At 40.6% G+C, this 25,915-nt stretch overlaps 1 protein-coding gene across 1 annotated transcript in view; it reads left to right on the top strand.

Annotated features, from left to right (window-relative positions):
• LOC112105753 (potassium voltage-gated channel subfamily KQT member 1-like) overlaps window positions 1-25,915 on the top strand; it is a 117,578-nt gene that overhangs the window by 55,273 nt on the left and 36,390 nt on the right. The window contains exons 3-4 of the mRNA XM_024198667.1: window positions 13,581-13,707; window positions 24,753-24,831. Of these exons, the coding sequence (XP_024054435.1) occupies window positions 13,581-13,707; window positions 24,753-24,831 (206 nt within the window). The remainder of the gene's footprint in view (window positions 1-13,580; window positions 13,708-24,752; window positions 24,832-25,915) is intronic.

The following is a 25,915-nucleotide window of genomic DNA, read 5'->3' as shown; positions in this document are numbered from 1 at the left end:
CTCTTTAAGTGGTTTTGGTACCACTAGATGGGACAGAACACCACACCCAGAAGGTGTGTGGGTTACACAAGCAGGGAGGGGTGGAGTGGGCTGGTCAGTTTGTCTGTCTGTCGCTTCCCCCTCTCCCACCCATCCACTTACCCAGTGAAGCAGAAATCTGCTTTTTATCAACAAAGACACAATGCAATCTGCCATTTATTGTCATGGGTGTCTGGGATGGACCACACTGAGAAGGCTACGCTCAGAGCCATAGGCACAGACTTTCTTCTTTCTGGGTGGGTGCGCTGCCCCCGAGGCCCTGCCCCACTCTACCCCTTTCCTGAGGCCCTGCCCCCACTCCGCCTCTTCCCACCTTTGCTCCGCCCCCAACCCCAAGACCCCGTCCCAGCTCTTCCTGCCCCTGCTCCACCTCCTCCCCCCAGTGCCTCCCACCAACTGCCAAGCAGCTGATCAGCAGGGCATACCAAACAGCTGATCAGCAGGTGGATGGTGGGTGCTGACCACCAACAATTTTTTTTCCATGGGTGCTCCAGCTCCAGAGCACCCACAGAGTCAGCACCTATGCTCAGACTGCAAGAAATAGGGCAGACAATCCCCCAAAACTGGTGGTTTATTCTGTAATTAGCTTCACCAAACCAGTATCAAAGGGCTTCCACAGCATCACACTGGTTAACCAGAAGCCAAACACAACCCCTTTAGTCATCTCAGCCCTTGGTTCCCATCCAGACAAACACGTCTAAGATAGTGAGAGGTTACATATGATGAGTGGGGTTTTCAATGGGCTTGTACTAATCTCAAAGGATCAGACACATATCCCCAGGTCAAGATGTAGATGCATCTCAGATCTTACCCAAATATTACGTTGTCAGCCAATCCTTAATAAACTAACTAAGAATTTATTAATAAAAGAAAAGAAAAGAATAGAGTTATAAGTGGTTAAAAGATTCATATACATACAAGTGATTTTCAGTGTTCATAGATCAGGATCCTAACAGTGATGGAATAGACTGCTGACTTGCAAAAGTCTCTCTGGTAACTTCCAAAAGATTGGAAGGTTCTCAATTCATAGTTCAAGATACTCCTTTTAGTTGTAAATCTACAGTCCAGAGAAGTGGATCAGGAATAAGACAAAATGAAGATGTCTCAGAAGGTGTTTTATATCGTCTGCCATGTGCATGGAAAGCTACTGTCCCAAACAATGCCCACAGTACCTGTGTATGGAAAGTTACTGACCCAAGATGGAGTCTGAGTTCATATGTTCACATCACATGCCCTTACATGTTTTGCTGAATCACAGGGGTGGCCATTGGCCCTTCGCTGTCTGAGGCATCCTCCGGAAGAGCTGTCTGGATGGGATGAGTGTCTTCAATGGCCCATTGTGAGAGTTGTGTCCTTAATAGGCCATCAACACATAGCTGTCTAGCCCTGATGTAAATCTATTTGGGGAGTTTCACCGAGGCACACAATACATGTTTGAGAGACAAATCAGCCATTATTCATAACTTTAGATACAAAGATGATATATGGATTTAACCAGGTTAATCATACTTGATAGATGGTAACTTTTCCATTGACACCTTACATGATAAACTTTATGCAAGATTTGTTGCAATTGTATAATGGTGGTAATATCAATGATATAAATGGTCATCTTCAATCACAGAGCATCACAGCTATGTTTTAGTGCAATTTGGTGTTGTCCATTTTCCTTCTTGCCACCTAATTCTAGTCTAATCCTAGTTACTTCCAGCATGAACATGCTTTCTATGAAGTTTTTATTATAAAGTTTTTGTTTTTTAGAGTTCATGTGTTTTTAACATGGAAACTCCATGTATTTCAAATAATTTCCCATTTTAGTGCTCCAATAATGTCTTCATGCTTTTCTTCTATATCTGGCTTGGTGATAGATAATTAAAAATACAGATAATTTCCTCTTCAAAAAAATGATCATGGCTTTTACTCTTGTAGTAAACTTTCCTTCAGTAAATAATTAGGAAGTCTCACTACATCTGCTGTTTTTAAAAATGTATATCCAATTTTGTATACTCTGTCTGCCATTGCACTTGATTTCTACCATGGGTCAGCTCTAAGTTTTCATTATCCAATGTTTCCCAAAGTTCCATCCGGTTTCTCCTGTAAAGATAAAAAAATTCTGCTAAACTTTTCTACCATTTAATCTGATTTCATTGTGAAAGTTTGAGTATAGTTTCTTCCCCTACTGAAATGTTGCTTACTGAGCTGTTTCAGTTTGCTTTTAATGTCTATGATCACTTGTAATAGGTACCTCTTTTCTAAATTCTGAGATTCTTTTAAAAATCTGATTTACTCTAGTAATTCAAGCTCTTTCTCCTCTTCATCCATTTCCTCTTCCATGACAATTCATGGTTCCTACTGTATGATCAAGTTAAAGATTTCTTTCAGCCATAAATATCAACAAGGTGGTAGTTCAAAAGCAAAATAGGTCTCAGTGTTCTTGGGTAGTCATTACTTCACAAAGCTATACTGAAATTATCTTGATAGTGTGATCATGGTAACACAGTGACTGCCTTATTTGTTTTATATTTAATGGTGTTAATTAAAAGTCTCACGGGGGAATATTCTGGTACTTCCTAAAATTATTGCACCCAGAAAATTTAAATATTTTATATACCATGGCCTGTGTGGAATGTACCTGTCTCCACTTACTCTTTTAGCCTCATTTGTCTGTTATCTCAATTACAAACGCTTTTCATGTAAAAAAAAAAAATCTCCCCAAATTTTAATTAATTTATGTAGAATAAAATTAAGCCTATAGCTAGCTACATTATCCATGCTGGGAAAGAGCTTTGAAAACGGAAAAGTCTCACTGATAGTTTCTTGTGGCCGTCCATGCTGGATATGTCACCGATACTTTTGGTTTTCATGGGTTAACGCTACTAGCCAGGGGCTGGGGGACTGCTATTATTGGGTGGTAAAGGAGATTTGGAGGAAGGAATGGCAGTAGTGGGAGTGAGGAAGGAAATTATTCCATTTCAGAGCAGACATTGCAGAAGTGCATGGAGGTAGAAGTTACTCCCTTTTTAGGGACTTGGCAGTTGATGGGCAGTTCTCTTGCAAAGAACTAAAATTGCTGGAGAGTTACTTTACACCATCAGAAGTGTCCATGAGAGAGGGCTTGGCCAACAATTTTTTTTAAACTGAGAATTTGACTCGTGCGCAAACTTCATTTTCCTTATGAAAAATATATTCCCTTGTCATCCCATGGTTTTAATAATCTCATGTCACAAAATGTAGGGGGCAATAGAGCAGGTGAGGTTTTTTTTCCCCAGGGGGAGGGTGTGTATCTAATCCTGTAACTCAAAGAAGTTGTCATTCTGCTTTAACTTCACCATCAATTGCAGGAGACTCCTATTTTCTGCAGGGGGTGTCTGTTACTTTGTGTTTTATTTCAGATACAGAATATTAGTGAGTCGTGTGCTCTTGAGAGCTCTGTCTCTGTGATGGGGATGCTATGGCCTAATCCTGCTACCTGCTCTGTGTGAACAGACTGCAGAGCTTCTCTGGCTGCAGTGGGACTGTGTGTGGTGGGTGCAGGACTCAGCCAGTGCAGAATAGCTTGCAGGATCAGGACCTGCATTTATTGTTTTTCCTTAACTGGAAATAAGTGCTCTACAATCAGAATACGCATTTTATTCTTTTTGAGTATGGGAAGCATAATACCATCCATATTCTAAGTTCTGCCGACCCCCTTCATTTTCATCTTCATTCATTTCCTCTGTGTAGGGGTGTTATGTAATAAACTACTCTATTTCATTTGAAGGGCAGAGAAAGAAGAGGGGAGTAGAGAGATCTCTGTATTCTAATCGTTTGTGTAAACTGTAAATTGCATTGAGATCCTTATGGACGTGATATTATACAACTATAAGATGTTAAATGGACTCACTTTAATTTTCAAAGAATCCCCCTCTGAGTGTTAATCTCTTGAATGTTTTGGCTGCTGGGAACCAAGTGTCTATTTTCATATATATTTCTACCAGAAGAGGTCACCATTGTTATTTACAATGGACATACATCATCATTTTAAAAACCCCTGATGTAATAAAGGAATATCTAGTTTCATTTTGCATTGACATTGAAATCTTTGAATAAACAAACAGAATTGTTGGCTCAGAGGAGATAGATAGATAGATAAATATTTGCATCCACAAGCATATTTGTTCAATGTTTTTAAAAATGAATTTTAGTAATATGCCATCATCTGTTTAATGCTATGGTGGTTTGAATTAAAATGGGAATAGGAAATACATTTTTTTCTTCACTGATAGCATTCTAATTTGAAATGGGCAGCTGAACTTCAAAATCCTTGCTATGTTCATATGCTAAGCTGGGCCCTATGACCTCACTTCCAAATGTTTGTAAACAACTTTTACTGGGGGCTTTGGAGTGGGGGGACCCCTCTATTCATGGTCAAGAGACCTTCATATTTTACTCCTATCTTACTCTGTAATAACTCTTTTTGAACTTAAATTTACTGTTTGTTTTCAACCTAAAGGTTAACGTCTATTTTTAGGAAAGGTTTTTTTTTTTTTTTTTTTAATATTGAACCATTTTTGTCTATCTTAGAGTTTTGTACTCCTGCCCATCCCTGTAGTATTTGAGCATCGTCCACATAAACTTGATTAGCTATAGCAATGTCCCTAGTGGATTTCATGGACACTGCAGAGCAGCAGCAGCATCACATCCCGGTCTCCTGCATCTAGAGAGGAAGGATCATATCCATGGCTAGGGTGCTACTTTGGGCTGTGGGAGACCTGGGTTCAGTTTTCTGCTCTGCCACAGACTGTGTGATCCTTGGCAAGTCATTTAGCCTCTCTGTGCCTGTTTACCATTTGTAAATGGGGATAATAGTACTTCACTACCTCACTGGGTATTGTGAGAATAAATACATTAGAGATTTTGAGTCACTCAGATACTTAATAGTCTCATTATGTTTACTTGTCTCAGCCTTCCTGGCATTGTGTTCTCTTGTCACTTGGATACTAGATGCTTATATAATTTTAGTTGTATAGACAGTAACTCATTGTTTGACTTTCTTCTTACTATACACAACATTCAGTGTTGCTTTGTTTATGTTTTAGACATGTAATTGATCATTCCACCTTTTGATCTTCTTCATACATGGTTGCCAGTCCTGTCAAATTTTGGCTGCCTTTCACCATGCCATCTTACTTTGCTGACCTACTTCTAACCTCTTCCATCAGCCTTTTAACCATTCCCATCTCTCCAGGCTTTTTTATCATCCCCTCTTCATCTTTTGTGCTTTAGCTGCTCCTCTCACCTCTTTTATCCCTATCCATTGCTGCCCAATGCTACAAACAAAGAATAGTTCTAACTAGTAAACTTAGTCTCATAGCGGCAACAAAAATCTATAACAGTATATAAGTGAAATGATGAGGAAGGGTGCATAAGAAACTGAACAGTAAATTTTATTTCCAAAGCTCTAAACTATTCTTTCCATGACCATTCACCCCCTTTGCAGGGTTTGTTGCTATTCTTTCTTTGGGTCATGTTTAAGTTTATATGATAGAAATTTTATTCAAAGAGTTTGTCTAAATGTTGCTAGAGCCAGTATATAACTTGAGGCTTCAGAGCTTCAAAGACAACATTTTTCTAAGGTTTGCAGAGGCGGGGTCCCTGCTGTGGACAGTTTGAGGAGTGTGGGACTGTGATGTCTGGTGCAGTAGTTCCACATTTTAGATTTTATATTTTACAATATTTAAAATCACTGGTTTCCTACAGCTTTTCTTGAGTTAGAGACATGTGATGCAGCATTCTCCAGTACTGAGTGCTACCCTGCCTCTTCTCCCTTTTTCTCAGCGACCCTCACCCACTCACATGACTCCAGCTAGATAACCATGTCATTCAAGACTGTCATTATGAATCTGTGCTAGTGAGGTCAAGTGCAACCTTTGGTCTGTCACTTCCTGAGTTCTATGTGCTTAATGGTGCAATCTGAGTTTTCTGAATGTCACCATTTCAGGAATAAATTCCTAAAAGCAGCAATTGGGTTTTAATAGTCTGCTTTCATTAGTTACGTTTCAGAGGGGTAGCCGTGTTTGTTGTTTTTGCTGATACAGACTAGGAGTCCTTGTGGCCCCTTAGAGACTAACAAATATATTTGGGCATAAGCTTTCTTGGGCTATAACCCACTTCATCAGATGCATGGAGTGAAAATACAGTAGGCAGTGTAGCGTGCTGACGACTCACTGGCACAGCGCCCCCTGCTGGTCATCCAGGAAATTAGCTTTTCCAGCCTTGGAGCACCCTCTGCTGGCCCCCATGTCCTTCCCAGACCCCGGTGCCCCTTTACCTTGGGTGCTGCCCCCTGGCAGTACCCCCCCCAGATCTGGGTCTCCCTCCCCTCTATCCCCACCTCAGTCTATGGCTACTGACAGTCTCCAGCTAGCCCCCACTCACTAGGGCAGACTGTAGTGTACAAGCCATTCATCATTGGCAAAGGGGGGGGTTGGACCTCGTGCCTCTGCAACCCCAGTACCTGGTTTGGCCTTGCACAGGGCCTGCAGCCTGGGGAGTTGCCAGGCGGGAGCTCCCCAGCTCCTCTCGCCTTTCTCCAGCCCTGCTCTGTTGCCTGCACCCTCGGCTCCCAGGCAGCTAGGTCCTTCTCCCTCTGAAGCTGGAGGGAGAGTGTCTAGCTCCTGGCCCTTTTATCAGGGCCAGCTGAGGTCTGATTGGGGCATGGCCCAGCTGTGGCTGCTTCCCCAGTCAGCCTAGCTTTTAGCTTGCAGCCCCAGCCCTCTCTCTAAATATACAGCACATGAAAAGATGGGAGTTGGGAATGGGCCACATCCACCCTGATTGAATTGGCCTCATTAACACTGACCCCCCACTTGGTAAGGCAACTCCTATCTTTTCATGTGCTGTATATTTATACCTGCCTACTGTATTTTTCAGTCCATACATCTGTGGGTTTTAGCCCACGAAAGTTTATGCCCAAATAAATTTGTTGATCTCTAAGGTGCCACAAGGACCCCTTGTTGTATTTGCTTTCATCAATGTGTCTCCAAATAAGTGTCTAGCTACATTTTTCTGACCCCAGGGCATGATGCATGCAATAGAGAGATGTGGGTTGTCTAGCACACTGAATTCATGGGGTCTCATCCTGCAGTCCTTACTGAGGGAACAGTAACAGTTTTGCCAGAGTAAGGCATATAGGATAGCTTCCATAACCTGGAGTGCTACTTTATGGAAGGTATTTCATTTGTGTAAGGGTGTTAACTAGGTGTCCATGCCTTTTAGAAATGGACAGGTGAACCTGCCCACAGGAAAAACATGTTATTTCTCTTATGCTGGAGAAGAGATCCTATTGGCAGACAAGGTATGTTTGCACTCTTTATGTAGGATAAATCTAAATAAGATACAAAGTGCTTCTATTGTCTTTTTAACTTAATTTTAACTTTCACTACAACTTTTCTGGTGCAGGTAGAAAAAAAATCACCAGACAGTGGTTCTTGTATCTGTGTGGCTGCATTTTATGTTGGCCTTTTAGGAGAGTATTAGAAAATAAACCTTAAAATAGTTTTTTTTCTAATGCATCAGACAACTTGGGAAAATATGGTATAGCAAGTTCCTCTCAGCTTTGGTGGATCCAGTCCACTAACTCAAGTGTTGCCCTATGTTGGTTGTTTAGCAGCCACTGCCTTTATGGACATGGAATAGTCATCAAACACAAGGATTTAGTACAGAACAGAATTTACTCTATAGGCTGATTGCAATGTGTACTACAATTGGCTCAAACAGAAAACAACCACTGTGAAATAGAAAATGTTATTAGGAGAGTTATTAACAAAGGACCAAATTATGACGTTAACTAGTTAACTCCCATTCAAATCAGAGGGAGTTTGCTTGCTTTAAGACCACAAGATTTGGCCCAGGAGACTGTTTTTTTTATTTAGTTGGGAATGAGAGGTGGGGAAAAAAGAGCGGGAAAAACTGAAACCCACACTGCTCTAAGCCTCTCAAATGGAGAGATTAAGAAACAGGATATGATTATTTATAATTTAGAAGGGGGTATTCACTTTGGATAGAGGCCACTGAAAAGCAAGACTATACCCTTTCCCTTCCAGCTAGAGGTAGGATTGAGGCATGTAGGTTGGTTAACTTGAGGAATTTTGCACTGCTGCCTGGGTCTATGAATAAATAAAGGACTTCTATCTCCGGACAATACTAGCTTGACCAAATTCATGGTTTCTTTCAAGTTGGACTTTAAGATTGCTCTTCAGGGTATCTTACAGCCCTTGTTGTGTTTTAAGTACTGCTATATTCACAGTAGGTCAGAATGTATTCAGCTGTACTCTAGACAGTGTCTCATCCACCTAAGTGTATTTAAGGAGCTAAAACTTTCTTTGCAACACCCTCACAGATGAATTCCAGACTTCAGTGGCAACATGTCTGGACAGTGGAGCAGAGTATAGAGTTGTCACTTCCCTCATTAGCCAGATGATTAAAATTCCATCTTCTATAGTAAATAGAATGTGTTGATAAACTAGAGGACCAGACAATTACTCCTGGTGTGACATCAGCAAATTCTGGATATGTCACAAGTGCTCTAAAATATTTAGTCAGTGCCGTTTCTTTGCAATGGATCTGTTAAATGTAGATTATGTCAATCTTTTCTATTAAACATATCAATCATATGTAAAATAACTCCATGTTATTCAAAGCAAAATGAGCTGATAGCGTAGGAGATACAGAAAATCTGCATGGCTCTTTCTTCCACGTGTTACATATTTTCAGCCAGCTAGTTTCAGATTTAATCTCTATTGTTTATAACAGTGAGATTTAGGATGAGAAGTGCACATGCTCAGTGCTGGTTGACTTTCATTGCCTTCGAGTAGTCATTTAAATTAAGCAGGTTGTTAACTTGACATTTTCAACTCTAAGGACAAGAAACCTTGAAGACAGGTTATCAGATTAAATTTCGGACATAAGCACACGTGTGCAAACATTGGGACTATTAAACCACTATGCTTGCTTCTGAGGCTTCATTGTTTTGAGCTGACATTCCTTGATTGAATCTTCATGAGCACGCTATTCATTTAGCCATCCTGCTTCCTCCTTTTACCCAAGCACCTAAATATGCCAGTAAAAAGAGTGAAGAGAGCCTTTTATATACTCTCCACCTAAAACACAGCTGCAGCTGAGAAAATACTTGCCTTTTTCATGTGTGCACTTTAATCACTCCAGCTGCATTCATTCCGTTCAGCTGCTTCTCTGGTGCAGTGTATCTTTAACCATATTGGGAGGTATTGTGAATTCTGAGCTATAAATTTCATTTACATGCCTTCATTTACATGATGTACATCTTACTTACTGCTGCAAGGAGTCTTATATTTGGTCACAGATGATGTTCTAGCAGCACAGTATATCATATATATATATATCAAACCTATAAAGTATATCAAACCTAGTATATATCATAAAAGTTGGTGACCCCTCCTCAAAAGTTTCTAATTTGACTGAGTTTTGGACTGTAAACTGTTGGAAGCTATTTGCCTTTGTCTTTCCCTTTCATTCTATCCTCATATCAGCATGTTCACGATCTTTTAAATATGTTGTATAGTGCTAGAGCCTGAATGTTTTAATGTATTTTGATTTTTTTTCTGGGTATGCTTGACACAAATAGGATAGAGAATTATTTAAGAATTGAGAAAACTGTATCTTTTACGTACAATTAATTAGAACATCCTTTGTCTTGAGAAAGTGTCTAGGACATACTATAATTTTGGTTTCCAAAACAAAATGAGACAGACTTGTAGTTATTGTAACTGTTGATACTGACTTCAGCAGAGAGCAGTAAGCAAGCAGACAGGACAAAACTAATGTAACAATGAAGTAGTAAGCTAAAGGAGAGGACAGAGATTAATTGATCAGTTTGAGGGATCTGTCCTTAGGAGTTTTTGCTTTGCTAGATATGCTCTCTGTTTCCCAGAAAAAGGCCTGCATGGTGATATTGCCACATTTTTCCCATCGGGGAAAAATCTCAAAACTATAAATCCTTTGTTTCCTCAGCATTCTTCTTGTACATAGTGTTTTCTCTGCTAGCAAATATTTAGTATAACTGGACACAGCAATTCTACCTCACTGTTCCTGTCAATAATTCTTGCACTGGTGTTAATGATATCCTTTAAATTTGAGTCAGAAAAGCCTACATCTTCATGGGGGTTGGGAGGGAAGAGACATACTGTTATGTTGCAATTATATGGCACATCTTTTCTTGTTATAAGTTGCTATGACAATCCTTATCCTGGGGGTCTGATTCCAAAGTTAACAACTAATCATAATTAGTAGGCTTGCATAATCCCTCTTTTACTCACCTTTCATCCTCTAAAATACTTTGATTATGTGGAATTCTAAGGATGAATAGGCATTGTTCAGAGAGATGAATCCCATTCCAGGTGTGAAGATGGGGAATGCGGCTGTTCCTAAATGCTCTCTGAGTTGAGACTGCTCCTACTACTCCACCAGCTCAGCCTGTGGGGTTAGAGAAGGAGGATGCGTTCCCATTATACTCAAGAGAACACGTCTGACTGGTGGTAGGGATAGCATTGGTAGTTTCTGCAAGAATCTGTATTCAGCCCTCTTCCCTTGAAGGAAGGTTGCCAAGATGCACTTGCTTTAACACAGTGGTTATCCTATTGCTCTTAATTATTTAGTAATAGTGGGCATTCTAGTATGTGATGTTAGCTGGCATGTAATGTAAAAGTACATCAAATGCAAAACTTGAGTTGGTACTCCATGATATTTTGAAAAGTCATATAATTAACATGGCACACAGTCAATGAATTAAAAGCTGGCTAACTGATAGGTCTCAACATGTAGTTGAGGAATTGGGAAATTCCTGATTCTAGTGGGGTCCCACTGGGATTGGTTCTTGACCCTACACTATTTAACATTTTTTTTTATTTAATACTTGGAAGAAAACCTAAAATCATTGCTGAAAGTCTGTAAATGACACAGAAATTGGGGGAGTAGTAAATAATGAAGAGAACAGGTGACAAATACAAAGCGGTGTAGATGGCTTGGTAAACTGGTAGAAGCAAACAATATATGTTTTTAATATGGCTAAATGTAAATATGTACATCTAGGAACAAAGAATGTAGACCATACATACAGGATAGGGGACTCTATGCTGGGAAGCCGTGACGCTGAAAAAGATTTAGGGGTTGTGGTGCATAATCAGCTGAACATGAGCTGCCAGTGCAACACTGCGGCCAAAAAGAACGGAGCAGTCCTTGGATGGATCAACGGGGGAATCTTGAGTAGGAGTAGAGAGTTTATTTTACTTATGTATGTGGTCTGGTGTGACCATTGGGGGAATACTGTGTCCAGTAATGGTGTCCATAATTCAAGAAAGATGTTGATAAATTGGAGATAGTTCAGTGAAGAACCATGAGAATGACTGAAGGATTAGAAAACATGCTTCATAGTGATAGATTTGAGTTCCATGGGTCTATTTAGTTTAACAAAGAGAAGATTAGGGGTGATTTGATTAATCTCTAAGTACCTTTGTGGGGAACAAATATTTGATGATGCACTCTTCAATCTAGCAAAGAAAGGTATAACACGATTCAATGAATCCAAGTTGAAGCTAGACAAATCCAGATTGGAAATATGGCATCAATTTTAAAGTGAGTAACTAATCACTGGAGCAATTTACCAAAGGTCATGGTGGATTCTCCATCACTGATGATTTTTAAATCAAGATTGGCTGTTTTTCTAAAAGATATGCCCAAGGAATTATTCTGGGGAAGTTCTATGGCTTGTGTTATACAGGATCCGACTAGATGATCACTATAGTTCCTTCTAACCTTGGAATCCATGAATCTATTAACAAAACAGACCACATTCCTTTCAGTGAATGTGTAATTAGATGCGAGTTGATGGGAGAATTGTACAATTTTGGATTCTAAAAGAGGTTTCAAGTTTGTAAACTCTGATTCTGCATTTTTGCATAGCTTTGTATGCATATAGAGCTCTCTCTCTCTCTCTGTGTGAACATTAGTTGTTAAGTTTATTAAAAAAATGAAAACTTGACTCATAAGTAGAATTTTGCAAGTTCCCTTAAATTTCAGAATCACATTCCTTAAAGAACTTGAGATTCTTTGCTTTTATTGACCTCTGTGATTAGAACCAAGAGTACCAAACTTAAAAGGAGTAATTGATTCTCTATGGAAGCCCAGGAGAACATTTCATATAATATTTTGGAAAACATTGTCTTGAATAAAACAAGTCGGCATCCATAATTTTGATGTTATCTCCCAGCCTTCTTTGTCAGCAAATTGTACTGCACATTTTGTCAGATTTCTACTAATCCTTGTTTATTAGTTAGGATAGAAATAACACAAGAACAGCAGAAAGATTTCTTGTGTTTGCTCCTTTTGCTTTTCATTTCAGCCAAAGCTAGGAAGTGAAGGAGGCATGGTAACCTAGTTGTGTCAAACACCAAAAGTTGGGTTGGAGTTTGAGTATTAGTTCAGTTAATACTTTATCTGAAGTAATTGTTTCATGCCTAGTCTCAAAATGCTTTGATCTCTACTGTGCCATTCAGAGCACCAAGTACCAGGACAGATAGCTATCAGTATTTAATGAAAATTGTGATGTGATGTGATGTAAGTGTATTGGTACTTTGCAATTCCTAAAATGGACTGCAGACATATTTTAGTGAAAATGTAAATATTTTCCAAAGCTCATTCTGGAACAGGAAGTTGTATAGTAAATGTATGTCTGAGTCAACTGGGTACAGTTTCAGCTGGAAGGCATCCTGGCAATTTGTGTTCTAGTTGTTCTAATGCACTGACATGGTAAAGGAAAGCAAGAAAGAAGCAGAGAACGCTTCAGTAACCTAAATTGAAATTGCAGTCCTCACCAAATCTACTTTTGTCCCAAAGCACAGAAATAATTCCCCATGGGCTCTTTCCTGGGTGAACTAATTTTTGATTACAAGCTAGTGTCAGAATTTTCATTAAACGTAGAGTAAATGTAGATAAACAATAATAAGATTAGATTACTAAAACATTTTTGATGTACTATATTTTCCTGTGTATACCAAGGTTAATGCCTGGGCTTCTGTTATGTTCATGTAGGCCACCCCTTGTCTTCAAAATCCTTATGTTTCTTAGCTCATATTTTTGTTAATCTTATGAATAAATCTGTATTCCATTTTTCATCCTTCTATTTTCAACTTTTAGGAACAGTAACTAAACAGAGGAAGACACTTACTGTGACTTCCCTCCAAGTCCACTACTATGATGTTGCCTAGAGGGATTAGGAGAATAACCCTTAGCTCTGAGTTTTCTATTTAAACAATTTATTTATGTTGACTAGTACCTTACTCCACAAATAGTATGCCCTCTTTTAAATTTGCCCTCTGAAAAAGAAATAAAACACAACCTTGTTACTGTTGGCTTTTTTGGTTTTCAGGAGGTGGCTTGACAAGTCACAGGAGAGGAATGGGAAATGCCAATTGTGGGTTAATTTTTAATGTTAATCACATCTTCTTTTTTCCTTTTAATTCCAACAGGAAATTGTTCTGGTGGTGTTTTTTGGTGCTGAATATTTGGTGCGGCTATGGTCTGCTGGTTGCAGAAGTAAATATATTGGCTTTAAGGGAAGACTACGTTTTGCCAGAAAGCCTATATCAATTATTGGTAAGATTTATATTGTTTTTAGACTGTTCTGTTAGTATCCTTTTTAAAGTGCAAATATAAAGTTATTACCAAAGAGCATACTGGAGACCTGAGCTGTATCCTTGATTCTTAGCACTGACCTGTGTGTGACCTTGGGCAAGCTGTCTGTGCTTCCTGGTGTCTGTCTTTGCTATCTAAATTGTCCTTGCCTTGAAAAGTTTACAGTCTTATTATGTATTAGAAATGTGCCTAGTACAATGGGGTCTCTAGGCACTACCATGGTACAACTAATAAGCAGTAATATTGCATATCATGAAATAATAGTATGTAGTGGGCCCTTGCCTACAGGAAATCCTAGCTGAAGAAGGAAAATCTGAATGACACAGTCCCTCTCTGGAGCGTAGGGAAGACAGAGAGCAGCGTCACCTGCTGGGGATAACAGGGGCTGGGTGAGACACTGGGCCTGGGGAGGGTGGCCATACTTTCAGATACTTTCAATAACTTGGTCACCCTCTCACTGGCTGTTTTCTCCCTTCTTTCCCCAGCCCCAGGTTCTCAAATTGTGCTTGAATATGTACTGTAGAGAGGACAGGGTGCAAGGGAGGACACAAAGGAGCTGCTGGATGGAGAGGAAGAGGGACTAGAGAGCTAGTTGGAGGAGAGTGAGAGGGGTGTTGGGGAAAAGGGGCAATGGAAAAAAGTAACTGGATTTGTACGTAACATTACCATAAACATTCTGTTTTGACTTGAGTGTGTTTTTCTTATTTCATTTATAAACCCTTTGGGAAAGGCTTTATCTTCCTATGGTTTTTGTACACCACCTTAACCATTTTAGGTGCTACAATGCTACCAATGTGTATAAAATGTCTATTAGTACCACATACCCTACACTTCTTAATCATTAAGGGGCCTGTGTTCCCTTTCATATGTTATTTTTATACAGGGGTATTGGAAACTGAGTTTCAGCTCACTGGGTTTTGTGGTCATGCTTCTGCAGGGTATGGGTAGGTGGGGAGCAGTGTGTGAGTTTAACCTCATCTGCAGAGTCCACAGCTAATTCCCTCACTCACCACCTATGATTTGCATGAAATTTCAGGTGGAAACTCAGCAAACCAAGTAGTCTGCTGAGGAGCTTAATATGCATAATTAACAATAGGGGAAAATAATGTACAACTTTCAAATCCTGGGGGAAGTTTCATTGCATGCAAAACAAACAGAAGCAGGAATGCACAAAATTTATAGCTGTTAGGGATCTCAAGTGATTAAAAAAATTAATTGCGATTAATCACATGATTAATCACACTGTTGTTAACAGAATACCATTTATTTATATTTTTGAATGTTTTCTACATTTTTAAATATATTGATTTCAATTACAACACAGAATGAAGTGTACAGTGCTCACTTTATATTTTTGATTACTAGTATTTGCACTGTAAACAAACAAAAGAAATAGTATTTTTCAATTCACCTTATACAAGTACTGTAGTGCAATCTCTTTATTGTGAAAGTGCAATTTACAAATGTAGAATTATGTACAAAAAAAATAACTGCATTCAAAAACAAAACAATGTAAAACTTTACAGTCTAGAAGTCCACTCAGTCCTACTTCTTGTTCAGCCAGTCACTAAGACAAACAAGTTTGTTTACATTTGCAGGAGATAATGCTGTCTGTTTCTTGTTTACAATGTCACCTGAAAGTGAGAACAGATGTTTGCATGGCACTGTTGGAGCTGGCTTTGCAAGATATTTACGTGCCAGATGGAGTCGGGGCGGGGCTGGGGGCAGACGGGGGTCAAGCACCCACCGGTGTGAGCAGAAATTGGCGCCTATGAATACTACAGTAGCAATTACTGTTTGTATAGCATTAGAGATCATACAGTGCACTTTAAATGCTAAGTGTAAATCATGAGCACAGGTTGCAACATTTTTGTTAGGGCACTTCAGAACGTCTAAGTATAGAGATGTGGGAGGTCATGTAAAAAGAGGTGTAAATACTGTTTTATTCTTGTGGGAATGAAGGCTCATTGGGAAAATACATTTGGAAGTACAGCTGTTGCTGTTATGTTGTAGAAGAAACGGCGTACTAGCCCTATTGCTAGACTTGTCTGTGTGGCTATACATTTGTGTTGTAGATGTTCAGGCTCGGGCTGGAACCTGGGGACCCCGCAAGGCCAGAGGGTTCCCAAAGCCTTGGTTCCAGTTGGAACCCAAACCATGTACACAGCAATTTTTAGCCCTGTGAGCCCAAGTCAGCTGATATGGGCCAGGCCCAGGTGTTTAATTGCTGTGCAGATGCACCCTTAATTTTTCTCATTTTTCTTTTGTTGTTGTTGTTTTTGTTATAGATGTGAAGATTTAGAAGCTTATGAAAGAGAAGGGACTTTCATTGCCAGGGCCACTAATAACTTTATATCCTAAATCTGCTCACTCCTTCTGAATTCAGTGCTGTTTATAGAAAGGAGTTAAAATTGGCAGATACCCTCAGTTGCTACTCTTCTCCCTCCTTTGTTTTCCTCTTTTTCTCTCCTTTACTTTAGTTTTGTCAAAGCTTTTCTTTGGTTTGTTTTTTTGGAGATGCTGGATAAAATATGTTGATGAACAAGCATTTTCAAAAGAACAAAAGCCTGGGGGGAGTTGGGGAGAAGAAGCTGGGTGTGCCAAAGGGGAGAGAGGAGGAGAGTGAACAACGTGAAAGAGGCAAGATGAATATAATACTGAAGTGAGAGGTGGTGGGGGAAGGAAGGAAAACTACAGGGAGAAAAAGTTAGGACTGCAGGAGACAATTTATTTTTTATTTTTATTTTTGATAAAACTTAAAAGTACAATAGTTTCAACCTTGTATTGGAAGACCTGAAATTTTCATTGTTGAGGTGGAATTTTCCAAAGCCACTAGTGCTGGTCTAACTCTGCCTATGTAGAAATCAGTGGGAGGTGAGAGTGAGGATGGCTTAGTTGTTAGGGAGCCATCTTGGGACTTAGGAGGTACAGGTTCAGGTCTTTGCTCCACCATTGACACCCTGCATGACCTTGGGCAAATCATTAATCTCTTTGTGCCTTAGTTTCCCATCCCCAAAATGGGGAAAATAGAAGTCCCCTGCCTCACAGGGCACTAAAGATAAATACATTCAAAATTATAAGGCGCTCAGATACTACGGTGATAGGAGCCTTAGACATGCCTAAGAGAAATGGATATGGGTTTATCATTGGCTTCAGCAGGAGCAGTGTTGAGTCAACACTCAATGCTTTTGAAAATTCCCATCCTGAATGTTTATAATTAGGCTTTTGGTAAAAGATAAATAGTGGGCACAGGCGAAGATAACATGAGGGATTGCAAGGTCACACACTATCCTTTTGCTGACACATGCTATCCTTTTGCTGCATTACAGAAATGTCACTACAGATGAATTTTTGTAATTAATGTTCATTCCCTGGGAGCTTGGGAGTTTATGCTTTGAAATAAATATTAGGCAGGTATATGTTCAAGGGTGTTGTGTGTGCATTATTATCCCATATTGTCTGCCTTTAGCAATGGGCCTGTATGGAATATATTCATATGCACCTTCAAAGTTTGTTATGGAATGAGACAGGGTTCTGAAGGAGCACCTGCACATTGAATGCGAAATTCCAGTCAACTTATATAAGCCTACCAGTGCCGTGCCAATAAAACACTGAGCGAATGTTAGTGAAAACCACATTATTGTAAGTCAGAACTCAAAGTATGTGCATGCAGGCTGTTTATTTTAAGTCCTTACAGACAGATTTTCACTGGACCACTAAAAAGCATATATCCAGCCTAAGAGCTATCTCCAGACCATAAACTTCATACCAGAAACTACTAGAGCTGCTAAAAACAATTCAGAGTTTTTATTAAAATGGAATTTTTTTTGCTTTTTGTACTTGAAAAATGGGTGAATTGAGTTTGCTCAAAATCACCAGATATTGAAAGTTGTAGACCAAATGTAAAGATATTAGAAAATTAGAAATCAAATTGTTGAGTTAATAATGGAAATACTTAAGTAATCTTGACTGTAGGTATTACTATGTGCTCTGCCTATGTGTATAAATAAGAAATACTTGCCTAGCAAGCTGATTTTTAGATATAAATGCTGTTTGAAGCTGCTGAAGGATTTGAAATAGTACAATAAGCCCCAAGGAGGATGGACTAGAAGGCAGGGTTTTCAAAGCTGTGAGATAAATAAGTTGATCATATAGCTCTGCAGTTTTTCACAGGGCTATCATCTCTACACTTATGTAGTATATATATTGATATAACTGCTGATGAATCATTTATAATGCACCACACTATGCATATATGAGAGTGTGTGTGTGTGTGTTTATATATGTATAATAGTAGTAAAGGCATATACATTATAGTCAGGTTTGGTAGCACCAGCTGTCGTCTCACTGTTTTGGGATCTATCTGACCCCAACACACACAAAAATATAAATAATTTTTTTGTGCCAAACCTGTTCCTGTTCAGACATTAAGTATTCTCAAACTAGGCTGAAGTCAATCTTTCTGCACTGGTTTTATTATCCTATCATCATGGGTTTTAGTAGGAAAAAAGTGTCTAAAAAAAGGTAATGGGATCAGTTCGACCTCTCTGTGTTAGTCAATGGGGAAAATGAAAGTACTACACTTCCAAGGTCTTTGGGGGATCTCGAAACACATACAGTTTTTTTTAAAATGATAGTCAAACCATTGCCACCTCATTCTTCAAATATTCTCAAATTATAATGAGCACAACCTGTTAGCATGGATTTGGTCTGCATGCCTGTTGAGGTTTTAGTGTAGAAAAAAGTCACTCAGAGTTTTGGTGTTAATTAGACCACAAATTATTTAAGCAGGTGTTCTAGCATCAGACTGATGTTTTGTTTTTTTTTACTTTGAGGCAGCAGTTAGGATGTGATTATATGAATCTTTCAGCATTGTTTTTATCATCATCGTTTCAGTGGTTTTTGTTTTTCAAAAAAATGCCCCCAAAAGACCTTGGGGGAGGGTCTGAGACCCCAGGTAACATTTGTCTCGTGTATCATCACAGTGGTCCAGCAAATTGAGTTTCTTTGAAGATGATGCTGTCAAATTGACATGCTAGGAAGAGTTTCTGGGGAAGCCACAATTGTCAGATACATTTCCTGGAAAGCCCTCACTTGACAGATGCTGTAGATGGGGAAAAGGCTTGCTACTGTTGGGCAAAGACTCGCTATTCACAGAAGCAGTTCCAGTTTAACTTCTCTTGCCCTGTTACCATCAATGGCAGTAGCTGTGTTTGAAAGCTCCATTGGCTGTGTGTTTCTCCTGGGGGTGAGACAAGAGGGCAAGAGGAGGCAGGTCTCGACAAGGGCTCCTGAGAATGTTCGCAGTGGAAATGGATGATTCTGATACTGGGCAGTCCAGTGGTGATGACGCTGACCGAGAGCTTGCTGTTGCAGTACGGGGTGGGGCATGGAAGCATTGGAAGATGAAATCACCGAGGAAAGCGACTCCAGCAATACAGCTAGGCAGTAAAAGTCAGGATCTGCCTGCAGACTTTTACCTCTCCAAGAACAAAGCTGAAAAATGGGGAAAGATAGCACAGATGCCAGCAAATCCTTCCGCCAGAAACATCCTGCTTGTGCTCCAGGATTGACCATGCACTCCATATTGTGCATCCAAGGACATTTTATTCCCCTGCTTGCAACTTCCTCTTGACTCAAGCTATGCTAGATCTTATTCTCCACTATTTTAACAAGTATGGGGCTGAGTTGTTTGGGAGTACTTGGCAGCCAATACTTAAGAGAAACTTCGTGCCTACTTGGGACTGCATATATTAGCAGGTGTTTATAGATCTAGCAGAGAAATATGAGAGGGGTGGTGGTCAAGTGACCATGGAAGACTGGTATTCAGAGTTACTGTCACTCCATCAATTTCCAACCATTCAGAGCTATGGGATTTGTTTGTTGGTATTCTGCCCAGGTGTTTGGTTCCCTATGAGAGTGTACCATTGACAAACAGCTGGTGGCTTAACATGGTTGCTGTTCTTCCAGGCATTATATGCCTTCAAAATCGGCCAGGTCTAGCATTAAATTCTGCTATGCTGTGACTTCACAGCTTTGTATGTTTTAAATGCTGACATATACGCTGGCAGAGAGGAGAATGCAGCAGCAGCAGCAAGAAACATGGTTACAAATTGGCACAAGTTTTAGAGGCAACAAGGGACAATTTTTTCACCAGTGTTGGACTTGCAAGGGACTTGCTGCCCCAAAAAACTAACTTTTGGCTGGCACAATGAGAAGGAACAAGCCTGAAATAACTGCTCAGTTCCTCCCCAACGGGCAAAACCTGACCACTCCAGTTTGGTTTCCAGGAAAATATGACCCTTGTGAATTATGTACCCAAAAAGAGGAAAGCGGTATTACTGTTGTCATCTATGCACTCAAATGCTTCTACCTCTGGGACTGAAGCAAAACCAGATATCATTTATTTTTATAATGAAACAAAAGGACACGTGTGATGGTATCCTCATCCATTGCAAAATGGATAGGCAAACACTGGCTGATGGTAGTTTTTGCGAACATTTTGGACATTGCGTATCTGAATGCATATATTGTTTGGATTTTGTTGAATTGCCCCTGCCTTAATAAATCCTTAAGTAAGAGACGGATGTTTTTCAGGGACCTGGGTATAAAAATGAAGAAACCACTGGTGCACAAAAGCAACATTGCAGCCTGCCTCAGGTTTCTAAGGGAACAGTGATTAGTGTGCTAGGTACTGGTCCAGAGCCTAAGAAACAGGCAAGATGTTACATCTGTTCCAGAGAATGAGACAGAAAAACACCTCTAAAATGTGCAAAATGTGAAATTGTACATTCAGAACATGTCACTTATTTGCCCCATTTGTTCAAAGTAGTAGGCTATTTACTGCCATTTTGCTGTTTGTGCCTCTTACAGGGGCGTGCACAGACATTTAACTTTGACCCCTTTAGGGGGCCACGTTCTGTGCCCCCTCCCCCCGGCAGGATCTCACTTTTCCTTCCCTCCCTCCCCTGCCCCCGGCTCTGGCAGGAGTTTGCTTTCCCCTCCCCCAGCCCCAGCCCTGAGGCTGGAGGAGTTCTGTGTCCCCCAATGATTATGGGGATGCATGTCCTTGATTGCCCCCCCTTGTGCCTGCCCCTGGCCTCTTATATTGTTGCTGTTGCTATCTTTTTTTGTCTAAACATGGGGTCAGTTAGACCCTGACTCCAGCATAGCATGTAGCTTCTTAAAAATATGTTTGATCATGGGGTTAGTTAGACCCCAACACAAGTAATACTTAGTGTACTTTCAAATCTAGGAAAGCTTTAACTTGTTTAGTTGTATACCTTATTAGTAAAGTCAGTTTTACATGCATTCCATGTTTTTTTTTTTCCTGATTTTTGACATACTAGACGTCTCCAAGATCCCAGTAAAGAAATAGTTGGGTGACTTTTGGTCCAAAATCAAAGGCATGGTTGCCCAATACTTCCCATTATAACACCCTGCTTGCAGTTGCTGAAAACTTGGCTAAACATTAACTATTTGGGTTGAAATTTTACATGGTAGGTGTCTGCCTCAGGCTAATACTTTTTTTTTGTATAAAATTTCACCTCAAATGCTTTGAGCCTTTTCCAAAAATGAGGTTGAGAAGAATAGATTGTGTACCAGAATTTTAACATATGCAAACCTTTCCTTTTTATGAGCTCTAGCACCACCATAGTTTGGAGCAACGACTTGAAATTTGATATAATAGTGATCTTTGTGTGATGGATAGGCCTTTTGCCATTCTATTGAAAATCCACGCAAATTTGGTTCCATCTTATGAACCTTTGAAAAAGAGCATTTTGCACATGCTCAGTAGAGATTTGCTAAAGCTTTGCAGTTAAATTCCCCAAGATTCAGTCCTCACTGGGCATGCTCAAGCCCAGGGCTGCAGGAGACTAAGCAAAACTTTGCCTACATTTGCAGCTGTGGGCTGGTGCAAGCTGGGTCTGGGTCTGGGCCTGAGCCTCTGCCTTTGCCCAAGAACTGAAAGCAGGGAACCCATCTCCCCAGTTCTCTCAGCTCACCCCATGCTGGTGCCCAGGCAGCATGGGGGAGGAAGTTGCAATATTCAAATACTGAGAGGACAAGATCTGGGCAAGGGGGAAGGGAATAGATTGGGACATGGTGGGGGAAGTGGGGACTGGAGGCTGGGGAGAATGGCTGAGAGAGAGACTGGGATTTAGGGTGAGCAAAGACTGGAACTGGCAGCTGTAGGGAGCAGAGGGGGCTGAGACTGGTTGGGTAGGGAGACCGGGGTTGGCAGATTGGGACTGACAGGGAATCGGCGGGGCAGGAAAAAATGTGGGAAGAGGGGAGACATCTCTGAACAGCCAGGATGAGAGGTGGGAAAGGAGACAGGGGCTGGGATGAGGAACCATGGCTGAAGAACAGAAAGGATTGAGACAGGGACAGGTTGCTGGGGATGGGGAAGGAGGAGTCAAGATTGTGGGGAATGGATAGAAAGGTCTGTACCCACTAGACACACTCCTCTCCAGAGCCTGGAGTTGAACCCAAGATTCCTGAGTCTAAACATTCCTCTACTGTCAGCAAATATCTGTGAAACCCACTGGCAAAGTGTCTCATCTCTCTTCTGTGTCAGTCCACATAAAGGATGACTACTTACTACTGCTATCAGTTACCTTACTAGCTCAAGTAGCAGAGGTCTGTGTGGTGGAGCTAAACGTTTTAGTCCTACTGATATCCCATATGGGTGCACTATATGATGCCACTTGATGGAATTTGTGTTTTCAGTTTGCTTTTTTAAAAACCTAAGAAACGACACACACACAAATGCCATCTTCAAAGAGCACTAAGGTTCCAAAGTCAAACATTCAAAAGTTGGGAAATGCCAGAATAAAGGTTGGTTGTGCAACCTTAATTTGTCCCCCTTGTGGATATGCATCATGATAGTCTTTAATTAGATGATTGCGTACTGTTTTTGCCACAGCACCTCTGCCTTATTCAGTTCATAGGCCTATTCATAGGAGGTCCTGCCACTTGTCCCCCCCTTGGTAGTATGGGATGAGGAAATGGATGTTGAGGAGGATGAGCATAGAGAGATGTTCATGAGGCATGGTTTAAGATAGACTGGCTAGATGTTGTGCAGACGTTTCTGGTGGCATGTTGGGTGTGGCCAAGGAGGTTTATGGGGCAGAGGGGTTGATAAGTTCCAGAGGGTCAGCAGTGGGTGGGGAGCACACTTCCTCAGGATCCACTTGAGGAAAACGAGAGAAGCAGGAGACAAGGCTGCCCTCGCCTCTTGGAGCACACAACAGGGTACGTGCAGGATGGGCAGCTCCATGCAATGGCTGAGCCCTGTAATCCCTCTGATCGTAATCCAGGACATCTCAGAGTCTGATGGTACCAGCCAGGACCAACTTCCAGTGTATCAAGGGGGACTCCCTCACCTGCACATGGAGATGGGGTTGTGTAGCAGGGGTTCTGCAAGGAGGGCCTCCTCCACAGTGGCTGCTACGGACCTGGCCACCGACACTAGATGCTTCCAGGTCCTGAGGAGGTCCCACTAAAAGACGGGTAGCTCAGAGAGGTCTTGGGAGATAAGAGCTGCTTGGCATATTGGAGATGATGGAGGAAGGTGTGCACCAAAATGCTCCGTGCATGACTATCTGCACTGTCACTGCAGGGCCTGAATGCAGGAGCTGTGGGCCTGCCTGTGGATGCAGAGCAGACCTGGTCTGCCCTCCCATAAGGGGAGGCTCAGGACACCCACAGAGACCCAGTGCAGACTGGCCAGAAAAACTCCAGGAACTTCTTCTGGAGTCTGGCTAGGGTTCCTGTGAGGTGGGCTCAATGTGCTGAACTGGTGCCAGAGCATAGACCGGACAAGTTGACAACCAGTGTCCTCCCCAAAAGGACAGGAAGTGCACAGGAGGGACCTGCTCTAGGGAAGAAGCAGAGCTGTGTAGTGAAGGAGACTGTCTGTAGGACTCTTGCCTTATTTGTTGCAAAAGTTGGAAGATGAGTAGTGAATGAGGCAGGGATCTCCCATCGTAAAGGCAGTTGAATTCTACCATTGGGGAATTGAATTATACCCTTGACTGTGCCACATACTTCCTATGTGATGCTGGGCAAGTCACTTGAAGCAAACTTTTTCATGTATGTTAATTAATTGAGCATTTCTCAGTTTCTGGGTGCCTGCTTTGAGACTGATGGGTCTTATATGCAGAAGTGCTGAGGACTCAGAAGTGTGACTGAAGTCAATGGGAGAGCTATTCTTTGAACGTATTAAGTGTGATATAATGCTAATGAAACATCAGGTCCTAGGTGTCCCAAATTGGGCACCCAAATAGGTAAATCTTTTGACCTTAATCTCTTTGTGCCTTAGTTCCCTATCTGTAAAATGGGGATAATACCCCTTCATCTCACAGGGGTGCTGTGGAAATAAATTTAATAATTGTGAAGCATTCCAAAACTATAATGGTCAGTGCCATAGTAAGGACCTTGAGGAGGAAATAATAATTGCGCCTAAGAGTAGGGTTTAAATAGTGTGCAGTGAATAAGGCATGGGCCACACATTGAATAACGATGAGGAAACAACATACATTGAACACCATCCATCCTGTGCACTAAATGAGGTAGGAGTTCTGGGGAAAAATAGAATGTAATCATGTAATTAAAGACTGCATCATACGGCATACAGCACAATGGAGTCAAATTAAGGTATCACAGGCAACCTGAATTCTGGCATTTCATAACTGTTGGGTGCTTGAGTTTCCACCCTTAATAATGTTCTTTTAGTGTGTGTATGGGGAAAGGGAATGGGATGGGGGTGCTCATTTTCTGAAGTGGAAATAATAGGGAATTTTGATGTGATTACCAAACATGTTTTCACTTGGCCTAAACCAGATTTTCATCCTAGTTTTCCAGATGTGAAACTCCACTATGTTAACTCACAGTTCCGACAAAACTCAACTAAAGTCATTTGGTTTTTGTTTGCTTTTTTCATCTGGTGTTCAATGACTGTTTAAGTGCATAAATCTAATGTTCTGTGTGTTTTTTAACAGATCTTATTGTTGTGATAGCCTCAATTATTGTTCTGAGCGTAGGATCAAATGGGCAGGTGTTCGCCACATCTGCCATAAGGTATGTTCTTCTAGTGACTGTAAAGTAACTAAATAAATACAAGAGCATGCATCTATAAACCCATCAATTGTTATTGCCAAAGATGATTATCAAAATGTCAAGGTAAATGGACTGTGAAGAACTCAGTGTACCATTGTGCCTCGGTCACTGATTGGGAAAGGCAGTATCGAGGCAACGCATACTGAGTGGGTGTGAGTGTGGAAGCAGAGAGGACACAACTAAAGAAACATTATATCCCATACAAAACATCTAACGCTCTTTCTGAGGGAAAAAAGAAATATTACAGCACGTTGGTTTATTTAAGAAGTAATCCAGACACCACTTAATTCACTTGGTACTTTTTTGGAAAATGTGTAATTACTTCACTTAAATCCATCAAAGCACAATTGCATTTTATATGGTACAGGTAACACATACCAAGCAGGAACCAGACAAATTTGATTTATGAACTGTTTGTTCAGCTTGCCCCAAGTAGCACAATCTTGTTTTGGATGGTAAACTGAGTAAATACTGGAAAGGAGCGATGAGTGGTAGAGGCGCATTCCCACTGTGCTTAATCCAGCAAAGGGGTGCTGCACCTCCTATAATGTGTTAAGTGCCCTCCCTCCCACCTGAGTCATTGGGAAGTGAGGAAGTCAGCACTTTGCAGGATTAGGCCCAACGGATAGACAGACACTAAAGGGAGTTGTATAAGGTATTTATAGGGCACTGACTTTTGGCATACAAGAACTTATTATGAAGACACAAGTGTTCAGAACAAATATGTACTTTCTGTTCCTACAGGTGAATGTGTGTGTTAAGATTTGTTTAATTTAGTGCTGTCAATTAATCGCAGTTAACTCACACTATTAACTAAAAAAAATTAATCATGATTAAAAAAATTATTTGCGATTAATTGCACTGCTAAACAATGGAATACCAATTGAAATTTAATAAATGTTTTTCTACATTTTCAAATATATTAATTTCTATTACAACACAGTACAGTGTACAGTGCTCACTTTATATTTTTTATTACAAAGATTTGCACTGTAACATTTCTAAAAAGAAATAGTATTTTTCAATTCACCTCATACACGTACTG

The sequence above is a fragment of the Terrapene carolina genome, unplaced genomic scaffold (assembly GCF_002925995.2).
Source record: "Terrapene carolina triunguis isolate 2854851 unplaced genomic scaffold, T_m_triunguis-2.0 Scaffold112, whole genome shotgun sequence".
Taxonomy (NCBI): Eukaryota; Metazoa; Chordata; order Testudines; family Emydidae; genus Terrapene; species Terrapene triunguis.
This window is presented reverse-complemented; position numbering and strand designations above follow the sequence as displayed.